The following is a 16,711-nucleotide window of genomic DNA, read 5'->3' as shown; positions in this document are numbered from 1 at the left end:
TTTTTTATTTATAGTGTAAAAAATAAAAAAAAGCAGAGGTGATCAAATACCACCAAAAGACAACTCTATTTGTGGGGGGAAAAAAAAAGGACGTCAATTTTTAGTACAACGTTGTGCGACCGTGCAATTGTCAGTTAAAGTGGCGCAGTGCCGTACTGCAAAAATTGGCCTGGTCATTAAGGGGGTAAATCCTTTGGGCCTGAAGTGGTTAAATACCACCAAAAGAAAGCTCAGTCTAAAAAAAAAAAGATAAAAATTTACTTTGGTTACAGCGGTGCATGACTGTGCAATTGTCATTTAAAGTGTGATTGCGCTGAAAGCTGAAAAGTGGCCTGGGCAGGAAGGGTGTGAAAGTGCCCGGTATTGAAGCAGTTAAATGCGCGTTTTGCCGTGCGACAATCACAGTACTGCATTAATAAAAATGCACCCGAACGTGCTCGGTGTGTTTTGCCACAATTTAGAGTCGTGAGCCAAACTGCAGCGATTCCCAATCGTGCAATGTGAATAATGCCTGACTAAATACATACAATAAATATACGTATATCTTTGTCAATTATTACATGCCAATTTCAATACTAATAAAAATTATTTATAGGACTAATAAAAAAAATGTGTAAACTTTTGAAGACAAATATCTACACATGTATGTAAAGCTGTGCTGTGTGTGGCTATCTAGACAGAAGCAGGCCAATTCCCGCGGTGCTCTATAGGAATAAGACGTTGTACACGGGCAGAGGAAGGGAAAAGCTCCCCACAGCGTCAGCTCTGTCAGAGAAAGAAGACGGGCCGCCGGCTAATCAGCGACGAGCGGCCGGTCAGCCATTTTCTGTGGCTTGGCTTTTGTTTTCCCAGCGGCCATGTTCTGGACGCCTCAGCAGCGTGCCGTGCCCTTGTCAGGCGTGTAGATGGCAGTGTCGGCTTGTCCTCCGGAGCCTGTAGGGGCCGTGCCTGACTGACAAGAGGAGGGGATAAAACATGAACGTGCTATGGCGATACGGCTCGCTTAGGCTGTGCTCGGCTGCCTGGACTCGCCTTGGAAGGCCCGTGGCGCTCCTCCGCCGCTTCAGCATGCAGCGCTATAGCATTGAAGAGAGAGGGCGGCCCAACACCATAGAGTACCGGCTCTACTTCAGTAAGTAGACGCTGCTACCTCCACATGGAGAGGGGCGTCGGGTTGTGGTACGGTCGCGCTGCGCTGGGAATGAGCAGTACTCCTCACAGAACACCCCCTCCTCTTCTGTTCCCCACGTGGACTGTGCCGCAGCTATGGGTTAGTGCGTCACTCGCCAGCCTGACAAGCTTGCTGTGGTCTTCTGTGCTCCCTTCGCTGACCTGACTCACTACAAGGACAGCAGGGACGTGCCCTTGACTTAAAGTGGAAGGATGGCTGCACAAGACAAATGTGTCTTCCCCACTGCTTGTATACTCTCCATAGACAGTCTACTAAATTACTATCTAATCACAGGTCTTGTATGACCACAGAAGCTCCAACCTTCTCTGATATTGGTGCAGGTGGTGAGCTCTCTGCTGGCTGACAAGTGACCAGCTTGGTTTTGGTCCAAACCTGGAGGTTGGCTGTAATTGTGGGCCAATGAGCTGCAGAAGGGGATTCCTCTGCCTCACAGCCCATGTACACGAAGGGGCAGATTTGTCCATGACCTCAGATGGACACCTAGCCATGATAGGTCACTGCCCTTGTAATGTCACAAGTGTTCCCACCCCTTTGTATACATGTGGGCAGGATATATACTGCCTGCAGCTCATTGGTCCAATAATGATTGCTAACTTCAAGGTTGGGACCAAACCCAACATCATGCTCCCTGACCACGGACCCTGGAGCTATGCATGCCAGTGGGTGATAATGCTGCACTATGGGACTTCGCAATGTTATTGGTTGGCAGCAGGGGCGTTGCTAGGTCTACATAAGATCTGGGGCTAGAGCCCACAGCAGCATAGTAAAAAAAGTCCTACGCTTGGGCGGGCATACACATGTATATGTGTTATATATCTCCCCAGAGAGCCTCCCCTCCCCTTGGGGACTCCTGCAGAGATTCGGGGCTATAGCCCCAAAAGACACCCCCTAGCGACGCCACTGGCTAGCAGTGACACATGGACCAACAAAAGCTTTGTAGTCACATGATGACACAGAATTTTTTTTAAATGTGCACTTAGATGGCTATTAGTAGAACATTTCTGCAGGTAGTATAAAGCAGTAGAAAAGCAGAACTTGCTAAACTCAGAAGTTCGACCTCTTTCCCCTGCCCCGGGCCATTCAGAAAGCACAGCGCGCTTTGTCTGCTCAATAGGGAACTGGCTGTGAAGCCACGAATGGCGGTGGCAGCGCCCGAGAGCCAATGGAAGCATCTGCTGTGGTGCCAACATTGCTGGATTCCAGGACAGAATAAGTGTCCTAATATTAAAAGTCAGCAGCTACAGTATGTCTTTGCTGGAGGGAGGACGCCACTTTAACTGCCTCTCGCCAGGCTTATAGTCAAATGATGGATGAACAGGAGCTCTGCCATCCTGGGTGGATGTCATGATGTCCTCCCAGTTGTGTGCACCCTAGGGGCCGTGCTGCAGTGCGATCAGTCACCCGCTGTGTCCACTGGACAGCAGGTGACTGATCATTGTACCTTGCTGGCCCGATTCCATGTGATTGCTGTGACCAATCGCATGACAGTTGTATACAATGAATGGCTTTCATTCATAGCCATTCATTGTGTACTATTGTGTTGATCTCTATGATTGGTCACAGTGATCTAGTACAGACAGGCAAATCAAAATGCTTCTGTACCATGTGATCACATATTTCACAATAGTACACACTGAATGGATGTCATACATTAAAATGGTTGCTTTTATACAAGCAATTATAGTTTTAGTGTTAAAATTAAAAATAAAAAAATCCTGATCACCTTCCCAGAGCAGTACCGTGTGACTATGGTAACACTGCACTTCTCTTGTCACAGTATGTAAAAGAAGAAAATTGTAAAATATATATTAGAGCTGCATGATTCTGGATGAAATGAGAATCCGTTTTTTTTTTTTTCTTAGAATAAAGATCACATAACATTATCTTTCACATTATGCAAAAAAAGTGGGGTAACTTTACTGTTTAATTTTTTTAAAATTCATTGAAGTGTATTTTTTCTAAAAAAAAATTGCATTTGAAAGACCACTGCACAAATAGTGTGACATAAAATATTGCAATGACCGCCATTTTATTCTCTAGTGTCTCTGCTAAGAAAATATGTTTGGGGTTTCTACGTAATTTTCTAGCTAAAATTACTGAGCTTTTTTTTTTTTTTTTTGTCTTTTAAGAAACATGTATTACAGATATGCCTGATTTTAGAAGTGGTTAAACTGACCTCATTTGTAGACCGAAGTTCATCCCTTCTATCTCTAAAATAACTGAATGATACAATGTGGTTTATTTACTAAAGGCAAATCCATTTTTCACTGCAAGTGCACTTGGAAGTGCAGTAGCTGTAGCTCCGAGGGGGACATGCAAGGAAAATAAACAGCATTTTTGCTTGCACATGATTGGATGATAAAATCAGCAGCACTTTCCCTTGTTTCAGATCTTCCCCTCAGATCTAAAGCGACTGCACTTCCAAGTGCACTTGTAGTGCAGAGTGGAATATATAATTACACACGCGTGAGTACACTGCTAAAATATTTACAAAAATTAGATTATATCTTTTCATGTGACATCACTGAAGAAATTACACTTTGCTACAATGTAAAGTAGTGAGTGTACAGCTTGTAAAACAGTGTAAATGTGTTGTCCCCTCAAAATAACTCCACACACAGCCATTAACCCTCTTGGGCATGGAGTTCACCAGAACTTCGCAGAGCTCCTAGAGTCCTCTTCCACTCATCCATGACAACCTTATGGAGCTGGTGGATGTTGGAAACCTTCCGCTCCTCCACCTTTCATTTGAGGATGCCTCAGATGCTCAGTAGGGTTTAGGTCTGGAGACATGCTTGGCCATGTCCACCACCTTTACCCTTAGCTTCATTACTAAGGCAGTGGTAGTCTTGGAGGCGTCCCAGTCTCCGAAGGGAGGGTATCATGCTCTGCTTCATTATGTCACGGTACATGTTGGCCTTCAGGGTTCCCTCAATGAACTGCACTCGTGCAGCCCCAGACCATGACACTACCACCACCATGCTTTACTGTAGGCAAGACACACTTGTCTTTGTATTCCTCACCTGGTTGCCGCCACACATGCTTGACACCATCTGAAACAAATACATTTATCTTGGTCTCACCAGACCACAGGACATGGTTCCAGTAATCCATGTCCTTAGTCTGCTTGTCTTCAGCAAACGGTTTGTGGGCTTTCTTGTGCATAATCTTTAGAAGAGGCTTCCTTCTGGGATGACAGCCATGCAGACCAATTTGATGCAGTGTATGGTCTGAGCACTGACAGGCTGACACCCCCCCCCCCCCACAACAATGCTGGCAGCACTCATATGTCTATTTCCCAAAGACAACCTCTGGATATGACGCTGAGCACGTGCACTCAACTTCTTTGGTCGAGCATGGCGAAGCCTGTTTTGAGTATAACCTGTCCTGTTAAACCACTGTATGGTCTTGGTCACTGTGCTGCAGCTCAGTTCCAGGGTCTTGGCAATCTTCTTATAGCCTAGGCCATCTTTATGTAGAGCAACTTTTTTTCAGATCTGTAGAGAGTTTTGCCACGAGGTGCCATGTTGAACTTTCAGTGAGCAGTATGAGAGGGTGACAGTGATAACCCCAAATTCAACACGCCTGCTCCCCATTCACACCCGAGACCTTGTAACCCTAAAGAGTCACATGACACCGGGGAGGGAAAATGGCTAATTGGGCCCAATTTGGACATTTTCACTTAGGGGTGTACTCACTTTTGTTGCCAGCGGTTTAGACATTAATGGCTGTGTTTTAAGTTATTTTGACAGCAAATTTACACTGTTATACAAGCTGTAAACTCACTACTTTACATTGTAGTAAAGTGTAATTTCTTCAGTGTTTTCATGTGAAAAGATATATTAAAATATATACAAAAATGTAAGGGGTGTTCTCATTTTTATGGAGATATAATATTTCTCCATTTGTATTCTATAATATACATTACTTTTGGTTATTTTTATCAAAAAAATGCAAAATACATTTTGGCTTCAAATTTGTAAAAAGGAATTTTGCAAACAAATCTAACAGAAATTAAGAAACTTTTGTTTTTTGTTTTTAAATTTTTGCTAAATTTGTTTATTTTCCCCTCCTGCATTTTGCAAAAAATAAACAACCCAGTGCTGAATAAATGCCACCAAAAAAAAGCTCTACCTGTCTTAAAGCGGAGGTCCACCCTAAAGTAGACCTCCGCTCATCGGAACCCAGTACAGGTATTCTGCACCCACTTCCGGGATAGCTCTCTGCGGAAAGGGGCATAGATTACGCCCCTTTCCGCAAGTGCCCGCCCCTTTCCGCAAGTGCCCCGCTGCCTGCTGGGAAACACAGATCCCAGAGGCAGCGGGGACCGTCCTTATTGCGCAGCGCGATTCGCGCATGCGCAGTAGGGAACCGGGAAATGAAGCCGAAAGGCTCCATTTCCTGATTCCCATACCCAAGATGGCGGCGGCACCCCCCGACAAGACGATCTAGAGATCGGCTTCGGCTGCCGACATCGCGGGCGCGCTGGACAGGTAAGTGTCACTATTTTAAAAGTCAGCAGCTGCAGTATTTGTAGCTGCTGGCTTTTAAAAAAAACAAAAAAAAACAACGCGGAGTCCCGGCGGACTCCCGCTTTAACTTGCATTTGTGTGGGGTGCCTGACTTGGCATTCAAATTGTGACAGTGCTGAAAGTTGAAAATTGGCCTGGCAGGAAGGGGATTAAAGTGCCTGGTATTGAAGAGGTTAATTGGATGCAATCACAAAAATCTTATATCGTCTTTAACATGTTATTTAAAAAGTAATTTTTATTCTCTTTAAAGGATAAGTTCACCCTTGTAATTAAAAATGTACACATTGCACATGTTTTTGCAGGCAAAAACAATGTGGGTTTTTATTTATCTATTTTACTAGAACCCGCAGGAGATTGCTGCTGCAATGGAGGGCTCTTACAGACTGACAGTGTATGCTGTCTGCTTGTAACTTGTACAGTAGGCATTACACAGTGACAAGAAGCATCAATGAACTACTTGGAGTGCTCAGCAAGGAGTAGTTAATTGAGAACTACAAACCAACAGCTGCAAAGGATGTCGGTACTTGTAGTTCTCCCATTCACAGAATTCTGCGAATGAATGAGGCATCTGGGTGGGCGGAGCCCCACACGATTGAAGTTTTTAAAACATTGTGACAGCAAGTGCTGGGAGAATATCCCCTGCTTGTTGTCACAACAGGGAAACAGGTTGGTTGGCTATTGCAACCGTAACATGTTGCACCTTGAATACAGGTGTAACATTTTACAAAAGGTGAACTTATCCTTTAGATCAGGGGTAGGCAACCTTTTGAGCACGGTGTGCTGAAAAATGTTTTCAAAGAAATTGAGCATGCCAATTTTATAACAAAAAAAAATAACTTTACACTCCCTAAATCACGAAAAGGATTTTTTATAAAGTAAATGCTGTACTACTACTTTAGTAGTGAGGAATTTAACATCCTGCACTCATGCCTCAGATTAGCCACAATTCATGAACCTTCACACCTCAGGTCACTGTACTACCCTGCACATCTGCCCCACTACTGTACTACCCTGCACATCTGTTTCACCAATACACCTTCTTTCACATCTGCCCCACTGCTCTACCCCCCTGATTTTCTGTCCCACCACTGTAATCCCATTCTCATCTGCTGTACCCTCTTCTCATCTATATGTGTGATATGCAGAGTGGTGAAAGGAAGCAGAGATGAGACACATCTACCTGTCCTGGCACACTCATCCTGCTGATCCACCTCTTGCATCCAGCCCATGTTCTTGTATGGGATGTATGTGATGTCACATACAAGCATCTGGAATGGCTGCGCAATGATGAGCTTAGGTTAGGGGAGTTTTCTGAAAGCAGTGGGCCTGTGTGCAGGATCATAAGTTGGGGGGGGGGGGGGGGGCCCTGCAGCTGAGAGAGTGCAGCGCTCTGCACCGCAGCAAAAGGTGGGTGTGATTTATTTTTTTGTTTTTATTGTGCTGAATACTGGCTCTGGCTTAAAGGGACACAGAGTGCAGGGGTTCAGTAGTAAGTGACGCAAAGTTTCAGGAATAATTTCAAAAAAGTTCCCAGAAACTCAACAGTAATGCTACAAATTGTCACATGATTGTGGTTTTCTCAATCCCAGTGAAATCTCCTTTCTGAGATTGGTAGTGGTAACCAAGCGAGCCTACTTTCTTCAGATGGTGGACGGGGCTAGCAGGACTGTTATTGGCTTTCGCAGTCGCCAATGCCAGTCCTCCTCGAAACAGGGACCGCCCCCCCCCCCAGCAGAACTGCACCCAATCTCTTCCCCATCACAAAAGCCGGCAATTGCAGCTACAGCAAAGTTATAGAACCAAACATTTCCCATCTTTTACAATGTGTGAGGACACAGTGCCTCCTCCTCAGTGCAGGTGCAATGTGGGGAATGCATTAGTCTCTCGCTGATGCTTCCCTGCGTTGCTCTGCTGATGGGGGAGGGAGTCGAGTGTCGGCAAAAGAGGCTTTGCATGCCTACCCCTGCTTTAGATGTACAACACCCATTACTCATTGTTCCGGCTCTTCTGTTATGGCGTGGCTATATTCTTTTTTTTCCCAATTAAGTTGTCATCCAGTCACATAGGCTTTTGGTGGAAACTAAAGGGCCTAGGTCAATGGACTAATGTGAAAGCTGAACCTGTCTGATGTCAACAAGTCAGAATGTTAAAACTGCTTGAAGCAGGTCAGAAGAGTCAACTGCATGTCAGGTGTGCCTGTTAATGAATTCAGAATTATCTCAGATGTCAAATGGATGCCATCCATTCAAGCCCAAAGGCCATCATCACAGGCCCATATGTTGCTGCCTTCCCTGCGCATTCACCTACTACTCACACTGAAGCCATTGCATGTTGGCAGAAAATGTCTGGAAGTGGTTAGCATTGAGATGCAACAAAGAATAATAAAAAAAAAAAAGTGAAACTGTATTATCTGAAAATGGGAGGGGGAAGAACAATTAATTATGTCACCAGTGCTTTTGCAAACTCCATGTCATCTAGTTTCGGTTTATACTTGCAGGGTATGGATGTGGCTTGTGGTAGGTGCCCTTGTTGGCCATTAGATGCACCCATAGCATGAGCAAGAGATTTGACTTTGAGAGCTATATGGGTTAACCACTTCCTGCCCGCAGGACGCCATGTGACATCCTTGATTTGAAGGGGGATGATGCCTGTATCAAAATGTTCAGCCAGTGATTCTTCGTTCCTAACACTTTTCCTAGGGAACCACCAGAGTTCCCACCCCTCTTCTGCAATGTCAAACTGGAAGCGATGAGTATTTAGGGACTTCCAGTTTTGGTATGTTTACAAGCGGTTGTCGGCTTGTGAAGCAGCACAAGCGTCTCTGTACTCATGTGCTGGTCCCGCACCGCATGTATATGTAAATGGCGATCGCACCACACATGAGGTAGCCTTTAAAGGCCACGTTCACCTTTTCGGTTTGCATTTCACTTTCCTATAATTAATAAAAGCCTTTTTTAATGTCTTCTCTGCCTAAGCGATCCCAATGAGTTTCTCTCACTTGCCTCGCCCATGGCAGCTTTAAATGTTCACCTCTGTTTGAAATTTAAAAAAAAATGCTTTCTGTTTCTATCACTTCCTGTAGATCAGGGGTGCCCAACCTTTTTGAAGAGTGAGGACCACTTAAATGATTTGGTAAACAGTTGTGGGTTGCAATGAGCAGAGTGGATGGATGACGGTCGGTGTCCATCCACATATGCAGAGCAGACATGAACACAGCCCACTCTTCTCTACAGGCTCCTTCTATCCCCTTCTAGGGTTTTATTTTTTTATTTCTATTTTTTTAATTAAGGATTGAAGGTAGGCAGGTGTAAACAGACACAAATCTGTTTTACATCTGCCACACCATAGAGGTGAATGGAGGGTCCAATTTGGGTCCGCCAGAAAAATACAGACTGACCTGATCAGACTGATCGCGTGAAAGGGGCCTAAGGCTGCTTTCATAATGCTGTGCTGCGGTTTACCCGCACGGCAGTGCACCTGTGGCTTTCCTGCAGGTTAGCTACACCTTGCCATATTTGCTATTTATATCTTGCAGGTGTGTTGCACTTTCTGAAGGCGCACAAAACAAGCAGGTAATGACAGAAGTCTATGGCTCACTGCAGGTGCACTGCACTTTTGGATCACTTTGAAAGCAGCCCAGTGTAGCTAATTTACCAGTGTAGAGAACAGATTTGTCCATTGCTGTTTGATTTTAATTTTAAAACTGACCTCAGTCTTCACTTCTTCCTCAGGATTCCTGCAGGCATGGCTGGCTGTGGTTCCCCCGGCGGGCAGGCATGGCTGGTGGCTGCTGTCCCAGGCGGCGTGCATTTTGATATCGCTCTGCCTGTGACAGGAGCCATGCTATACCAGAAGCATCGGGCTCTGCTCTCTACTGCAGCCGCATGCTTCCTCTATTGCCGACACTTTTCTTCACACTGATGCTCTGGGATGGCAAGTCAGGAACACAGTCTGGGCTTACCGACCCACCATTCCAGAGCAGGAGGTCGCAGACAACATCAGAGGGCACTGCAGGCCACATGTGGCCACCCCTGCTGTAGATCATATCCCATCATGCACTGCCTTGTGCATCACAGAACAGGGCATGTATTATGCTGGACCACACCTTCCCCATTACTATACCACCTCTTGTTTTATTTCCACCCGCTTTCCTACTTGGATGACCATACACATTACAATTTGTACAATATCCTTTAAATCTAGCATCAACTATGTAGTGCAAATGCCTACCTGATTTGATACAAATTTAAATATTGTTCAGGTGGGTTTTCATAATCCATAGCTTTGGTAAATCTAAAGGAAATTTGTACAGAGAATGTACAATCAGATTGTATAGTGTATGGGCATCTTTAAACACGTGCATACAGTAGGAGGGAGTGGTCAGTCACCGTTCACATCTCCATGTAGCTGGAACTCTGATTCCTTTTTTCCCAAATCGTCTTTTGGGACAGCCTTGGAGAGAGTGTAGCTTCGCCCATTTTTCCAGGAAACACTTGCAGCCTTTAAAATCCCTCTTCTTCCACCATGGCCTCAGTTATTGTGTTTCCTCCACCGTGGTAGAAGTGCTGCAGAGAACCAAAGGGGGGGGCTTACCTCCTAAGAATCTTTAAAAAAAAAAGGGACCATTCCAGCATCCCCTCGGTACGAGCAGGGGGTGTTCCGGAGTCTCTGGCCTTCCTGGTTATGGGGAGTGATGGCCTGCAGGAAGGACCAGGTCTGTGTGCCTGGGGGGGTGTGGGTTTTGGCTCATGGGGCCAGGTGGGATGCTGTGATCGCACAGCTATCCCAGCATGACGGTCACGGCCGGCAGGTGACATCATTTACGGAGGTGGGAATTCCTGTTTGGGCGTGGCAACAGTGGTTCTTGTCGCCTGGAATGCAGGGGTCCGGTGCTTCCGGTTCTGGCCCTTGGGGAAGATGCCGGAACCAAAAAGTTAAAAAGCCAGGTGGTTTTTTCCAGTACCACGCTCCACTCTAAAGATGGAGGAGAGATCTGTAGCATCGGTGGAAGCAGGTGCCTCAAGCACCGGCCAGGCCCAGGTAAGAGGGGTACAGTGGTGCCCCTATCTTCCCTATTGGCTGCAGGAGGTGACTTCGCTCTGGCCCTGCAGTCTGGACAGGTGGTCTGTCAGCTGGTCTGGTGCACTTTTCGAGGGGTCCCTCTTCTTCCCCGGTTGTGTCCGGTGGGGAGGGGGGGGGGGGGGGTTCTCTTGGGTATATATATTTATGTACATCTCCCTGCCGGTGGGTGAAACTAAAGCTGATAACTGAACTAAAGGGAATATCTACTGTACCTTACCTAGACAACCTGTTAATTTTGCAGACTCCAAAAGCCAGGTGTTTTCAATTCTACAGGTGACTCAGACTCACCTCAGAAGCCTAGGTTGGCTCCTAAACTTAGAAAAATCATATCTGTCCTCAGCACAGGAAATGCGGTTTTTGGGGGTACACAAACTTGGTGCTCCAGAACATTTTCATCCCACAGGAGAAGGTAGAAAAAATTCAGTCTGCGGTAAAACTGATCCAATCTAACCTCTGTGACAGTATGGACGGCAATGGCAGTCTTGGGACTGCTCACCGGATTTATACCTGTCACAGTGGGCCAGGCTACATTCCCATCCACTCCAAATGGCTATCCTTCAGAAATGGTCACACCGGAAGCCTCTAGAGAAACGGATCAAGATCGCCTCGAACTTGGAGGGCTCACTGGTGGTGGTGAGATCCGATCTAACATGGGATTTCTCCTGGACTTTTCCCCTGGACAAACGTCTAACAATGGATGCAAGTGCTTGTGGCTGGAGAGCCCACCTAGATGGCCAGACCGTGCAGGGTTCCTGGACCAAAGTAAAGGCCCAGAAGTCATCAAACTGGCGGGAACTCAAGGCCATCTTTCCAGGAGTCCTGTACTTTCAACAATCAGGGGGCAACATGTACAGGTCCTTTCGGACAACACAACGGTGTCCTATGTATTGAAACTGGGAGGAACAAGGGGCAAGCGGCTCTTAGCGTTAGCCAGGCTATCTACATGAAAGTATGGAAGAAATGTAATTCCTGGTGCTCTTCTTCTTCTCTTCAAAAATACTATTTCATTTCTGGAATTCCTCCATTATGGAATGGAGGAGGGGCTGGCAGGCGGCACTCTAAAAACCCCAGGTGGTGGCTCTTTCGTGTGGGGGTTTTTTATTTATTTTCCCTGATGGATTTGTATTGTGTTGCAAGGATTCACGGAGGCTCCTTTCGACTCCATACAGGAGATGTCCTTGAGAAATTTATTCCTAAAGACAATTTATTTGGTGGCTATTGCGTCAGCCCGAAGAATCAGCGAGCTTCAGGCTTTGGTGGTCACAGAACCCTCTTTATTGATTATTCCCGGTTTGGGTGATCCTTAGAATGGACCCAGCATTCTTTCCCAAAGTTGCTACATCTTTTCATCGTTCACACGAGCTAGTGTTGCCCACCTTCTCTTTGGCCTCAGCCAATCCAAGAGAGGAAGCTTTCCATACATTGTAAGAAGATGCCTGTTACAATACCTAACCATGACTAAAACGTTTAGAAAGTCAAATGCACTTTTTTTATAATCTTTTCAGGACCCCACAAAGCTTCTAAGAGCACACTGGGAAGATGGCTTAAGTGGGCAATCATAGAGGCCCTACACAGTTAAGGGAGACGTGCCCCCTTAAGGTATTGCTGCTCACTCTACAAGATCTACTGCAGTTTCCTGGCCCGAAAGGGTCGGTGCTACGCCTGAACAAATATGCAAGGCCGCTAACTTCTCTATGTTCCTCCGGCACTATAGGCTGGACTTATTGCCATCTGGAGATCAGGCCTTCGGTAGAAAGGTGCTGCAGGCAGTAGTCTTACCCTAGGGTAAGTTTCTCAGTCATCTCCTCCAAGGCTGTCCTGAAAGTCGATTTTGGGAAAACCTTAGACTTACCGCGACAGTATTTCGAAGAGCCTTTCAGGACAGCAGTTACTATCCTTCCTGTTCTGTGTCTTAAAGTGATTTGTAAAGCTTTGTGTGTGTGTGTGTGTGTGTGGTACCTTGCAGGCACGCTCCTGAGTCCAGCATTTGTGTTCATAGACTCAGAATGCCAGACTCGGCCTTGCCACCTGCGTCATTGGATTTGATTGACAGCAGCGGGAGCCAATGGCTGCACTGCTATCAATCTATCCATTCAAGAGCTGAGACAACAGGCAGAGGGGAAGTGCGCGTCTGGTGGTTATTACAGGGCTCAGTTGAGTACAACGGGGGCTGGTGGGGGTGGTCAGTAACAGAAGTTTTTTCACCTTAATGCATAGGATACCGTGATGCATAGATGCCAAATCATTAAGGTGAAAAAAACATGAGGGTTTACAACCCTTTTAAGTATCAGTCGTGGGTGGCTGCTTGGTTTCTGTGCTTTGTTTTCTAGCATGTCGGAGGCCACACAATAACTGAGACCATGATGGAAGAAGAGGGATTTTAAAGGCTGCAAATGTTTCCTGGAAAAATGGGTGGAGCTACACTCTCTGCAAGGCTGTCCTGAAAGGCTCTTAGAAATACTGTCACAAGTAATTCTAACTAAGGTGTGCGGGGTCCATTCGTCAGGAATAGGATATCCTATTCACTTCAATGGTCTGCCCTGCATGCATCAAACATTCCAAAAAAGCTCCAGAACATTCTTATAACAAAGCGTGATACATTTTTTTTTTTTTTTTTTTTTTTTTTTTACTACACATTATTGTGTGCTTGCAGCACGCTTGTTGTATGGCAGACTCATGCCTGCTACCTGCGCTTAGGGTGCTTATAACATTTAATGCAGCGGTACCTTGGATTATGAGCATAATTAGTTCCAGAAGAATGCTTGTAATCCAAAGCACTCGTATCTCAAAGCGAGTTTCCCCATAAAGTCAATGGAAACTCAGATAATTAGTTCCACAATGACTTCTATTGTATGCAGTACAACGTGTGGCCAGAGGTGGGAGGGGGTGCTGGAGACACTCAGAAACCTCTGAGGCTTGGAAACACTTGAACGGCGTGTTTCCTAGTACATCCAAGTGGCTCCAAGTGTCATTGGCGCCCCCCGCACCTCTAGCCAAATGCGGTACTGCACATCGCAGAGGCTTGAATCCTGCTAGTTTTTGTGAGACTGCTCACAAACGGAGTCAGGATTTTAAAAAAATAGCTTGTATTGCGAAACGCTCATTAACTGCGTTACTCGCAATCAGAGTTATTGCTGTACTGTGATTCTGTACTTGTCAAATATTCAGTGGAGGGAGGTTTCTACAGAAATCTGGCTGCATCTATTTTGACTGTAAGCAGCTGAAGCTGCTGCCTGTTCACTTCCTGGATTTACACTGACACAAGGAGGCACACCTCCAGCTCTGCAGCTTTCATTGGTACTATTATGACTCGTCCACCCCTCCCTTCCTGGCAAACGCTCACTATAGAGCTGTGCATGTCATAAGCCTAAGTTGTTCCCTTTTGATCTCTAAAAGAACTAAAAATTAGTTTGCATCTCTTGGCTCTCTCAGCGTTGAGGAATGTTGATAAACATTTGTCGTTTTCTTTTTAAAAATTGACAGCTCTGCACTGTTTATATAGAATCGTGGAAAGGGCCAATTAGGATCAAGAGGGGGGTTGAAACGAGATTGCGTGGGGGATTTTTTTTTTTTTTTTTTTTTTATTTGGCTAATTTTTCCAGCAACGCACACAGGGCAGCCCCTACACATGCCAAAGTAGCTTATGGGAAATTTTGGTGTTGCACTTTTTTTTTATTTTGATGCGTTTGCTTGTTTTTTTCACAAAAGAAATGTTTTCTTCCACATTTGGGGTGCCATTGCCAATTAATGGCACCATAAGTGCGACTAGTTCATTTTAGGTGTATGAAATTGCCATACACTATACAATCAGTTTGCACAATCTCTGTACAATTTCCTTTTGTAGATTTATCAAATGAATATCATAGGATTACACACCTATCTATACAATCACAATCGCACTGTAGCCAATCAGGCAGGCCCTTGCACTACATAGTTGATGGTAGATCTAAAGGAGTTTGTACAATCAGATAGTGTATGGTGAGTTTTATAGACTTCTTCTAGGGACTTCTCATGTTTATCCACATAGGTTGTTATGTGATCACCCAGCACCTGCACATTGTTAATTTGGCACAATCTATTCAAGATGGCGGTAAAGTGCAAAACAATCGATAGCTATGTATTTGGTGAGAACAGTGCTGACTAAGGATCAGCTCAGGCGTGTTCGCACAGACCGTGTGCAGAGCCCGCCAGGAAGTGGGCGCAGCGCTGCACTAATCACAGGCAGTGAGACGTTGCCCGATCTCTGCAGTTGCGCATTGGGGCAATGTCTCACTGCCTGTGATTAGTGCAGCGCTGCGCCCACTTCCTGGCGGGTTCTGCACGTGGAGTATGCAAACACGCCTAAGCTCATCCTTAGTGCTGACATTGCCTGCATTGGAAAATGTGTAACTGCAGAAGTGGGTTGGAGTAATCTGGAGGGGGTGGGCAGGTTAATGAAGTCAGCTGGTGAACTACTTCTTGTAACAGTATTTCCATCCCACATGACAGATTTAGGCCGAGTTCACACTAGTATGACATGGAAATTTGGACGACTTCTGCTCTGACTTTGCCCTGTGACTTCATGTCAGACTTTAATGCAACTTCAATGAATGGGATCTGACAATACCAGGCCCTTTGAGTCTGGTATGAATCTTGAGGGGAAAGCCCACACCAAAATAAAAAAACATAAAAACCATACCAGGCCACATGCCCTCAACATGCGGGTGGGGGGTTGAGTCGATGGGGACAAAAAGGCCTCTTCCCAACAACCCTGGGCTGTGGTTGTTGGGGTCTGCAGGGGGGTGGGCTTATAGGAATCTGGAAGCCCCCCCGCCTTATGTGAATGAGTAGGGGTACATGCCCCTACTAATTTGCCCCAAAATAAGTGTCAAAAATCCAGTACACAAGGTTTTTGACAAAATCCTTTTATTAACAGGTTCCCGACCATCTTACTGCGGCACAATGGCGCCACTGCACCAAATCCCATACCTTTACGGTGTGTGCTCTCTCTGCGTGCGCGCGCATCGGATTTATTTCAGAACCCATCAATCTTCAGGTCCAGGCCAATCATTTCTGGCAAATGAAATGCTTCCCCTGCCTGTAAGTGCAATCACGGGGGGGGAAGTGATGTTGTCCTCCCCTCGTGGGGGAGGACAACAGAGGAGATCTAACTGTAAGTTACACCTACACTAACACCAGTAGACATAGGTACACTTGTTAACCCCTTCACTCATGTCAGTGCCACCAAGTGCAGTTGTCAGATTTTTCATTGTACTGGTGTCATTTGTGACACAAATCAGTGTTAGGGCAGTTAGTGGTAGGCCCAGGTAGCTTTAGGGTACCCCCCTTAGTAAAGGTTTAACCCCTTTTCACCCCCTGTCACCAGTGATCACCGTATTGGTGTTATGGGTGACTCTGATTAGTTTTTTTTTTTTTTTTTCTATAGCATCAGGGTACCTGCCATATATTGCCCGATATACTGGTGGGTGACATCAGTTAGGGTTTTAGTGTTGGGGTCAGCGTCGCCCCCAGGCAGCATCTGATTAGTGCCAGCAGCGCTAACCCCCCCGCGCACAATACAACCCCCTCACTAGTATAGTGTCTGAACGGATCAATATCTTTGATCAGATCTATACTAGCATCCCCAGTAGTTTAGGGTTCCCAAAAAGGTGGGGTTGGCGGGATAAGTCCGGATACCTGCTATCGCCTGTGTTGGGCCCCTCTGCCCAGCCCACCCAAGTGCAGTATCAATTTATTACTGTCACTTACAAAACGCATAGATCTCTACGAGAGAGAGAGAACCAAAGCAATTTGTATGCTGGTCAAGTCATCGCCGCTAATCCCCGGTTGACCCTTGCCAGGGATTGGAGACCTATTGTGGTCTCTGAATTTAAGACATTCATGGGCATAACTTAAAAAAAAGTGA

The 16,711-nt window shown here is 45.8% G+C and overlaps 1 protein-coding gene across 3 annotated transcripts in view; it reads left to right on the top strand.

Annotated features, from left to right (window-relative positions):
* Positions 1 to 919: 919 nt before the first annotated feature.
* Positions 920 to 16,711, top strand: part of PPA2 (inorganic pyrophosphatase 2) — a 73,259-nt gene continuing 57,467 nt past the window's right edge. For 2 of the 3 annotated variants that reach the window (XR_013272292.1, XM_077476666.1), the window contains exon 1: positions 920 to 1,132. Coding sequence is in view for 2 of the 3 variants with exons in the window: in XM_077476666.1 (XP_077332792.1) it covers positions 976 to 1,132 (157 nt within the window). In the remaining variant the exon portion in view is untranslated. The remainder of the gene's footprint in view (positions 1,133 to 16,711) is intronic. The other variant, XM_077476665.1, reaches the window with a different exon arrangement.

Source organism: Lithobates pipiens, unplaced genomic scaffold, assembly GCF_037356315.1.
Source record: "Lithobates pipiens isolate NorthernLeopardFrog02 unplaced genomic scaffold, aLitPip1_a1.2 Scaffold_13, whole genome shotgun sequence".
NCBI classification, from domain to species: Eukaryota; Metazoa; Chordata; class Amphibia; order Anura; family Ranidae; genus Lithobates; species Lithobates pipiens.
The sequence above is the reverse complement of the archived record's forward strand: the minus strand, read 5'-3'. Positions and strand labels throughout refer to the sequence as shown.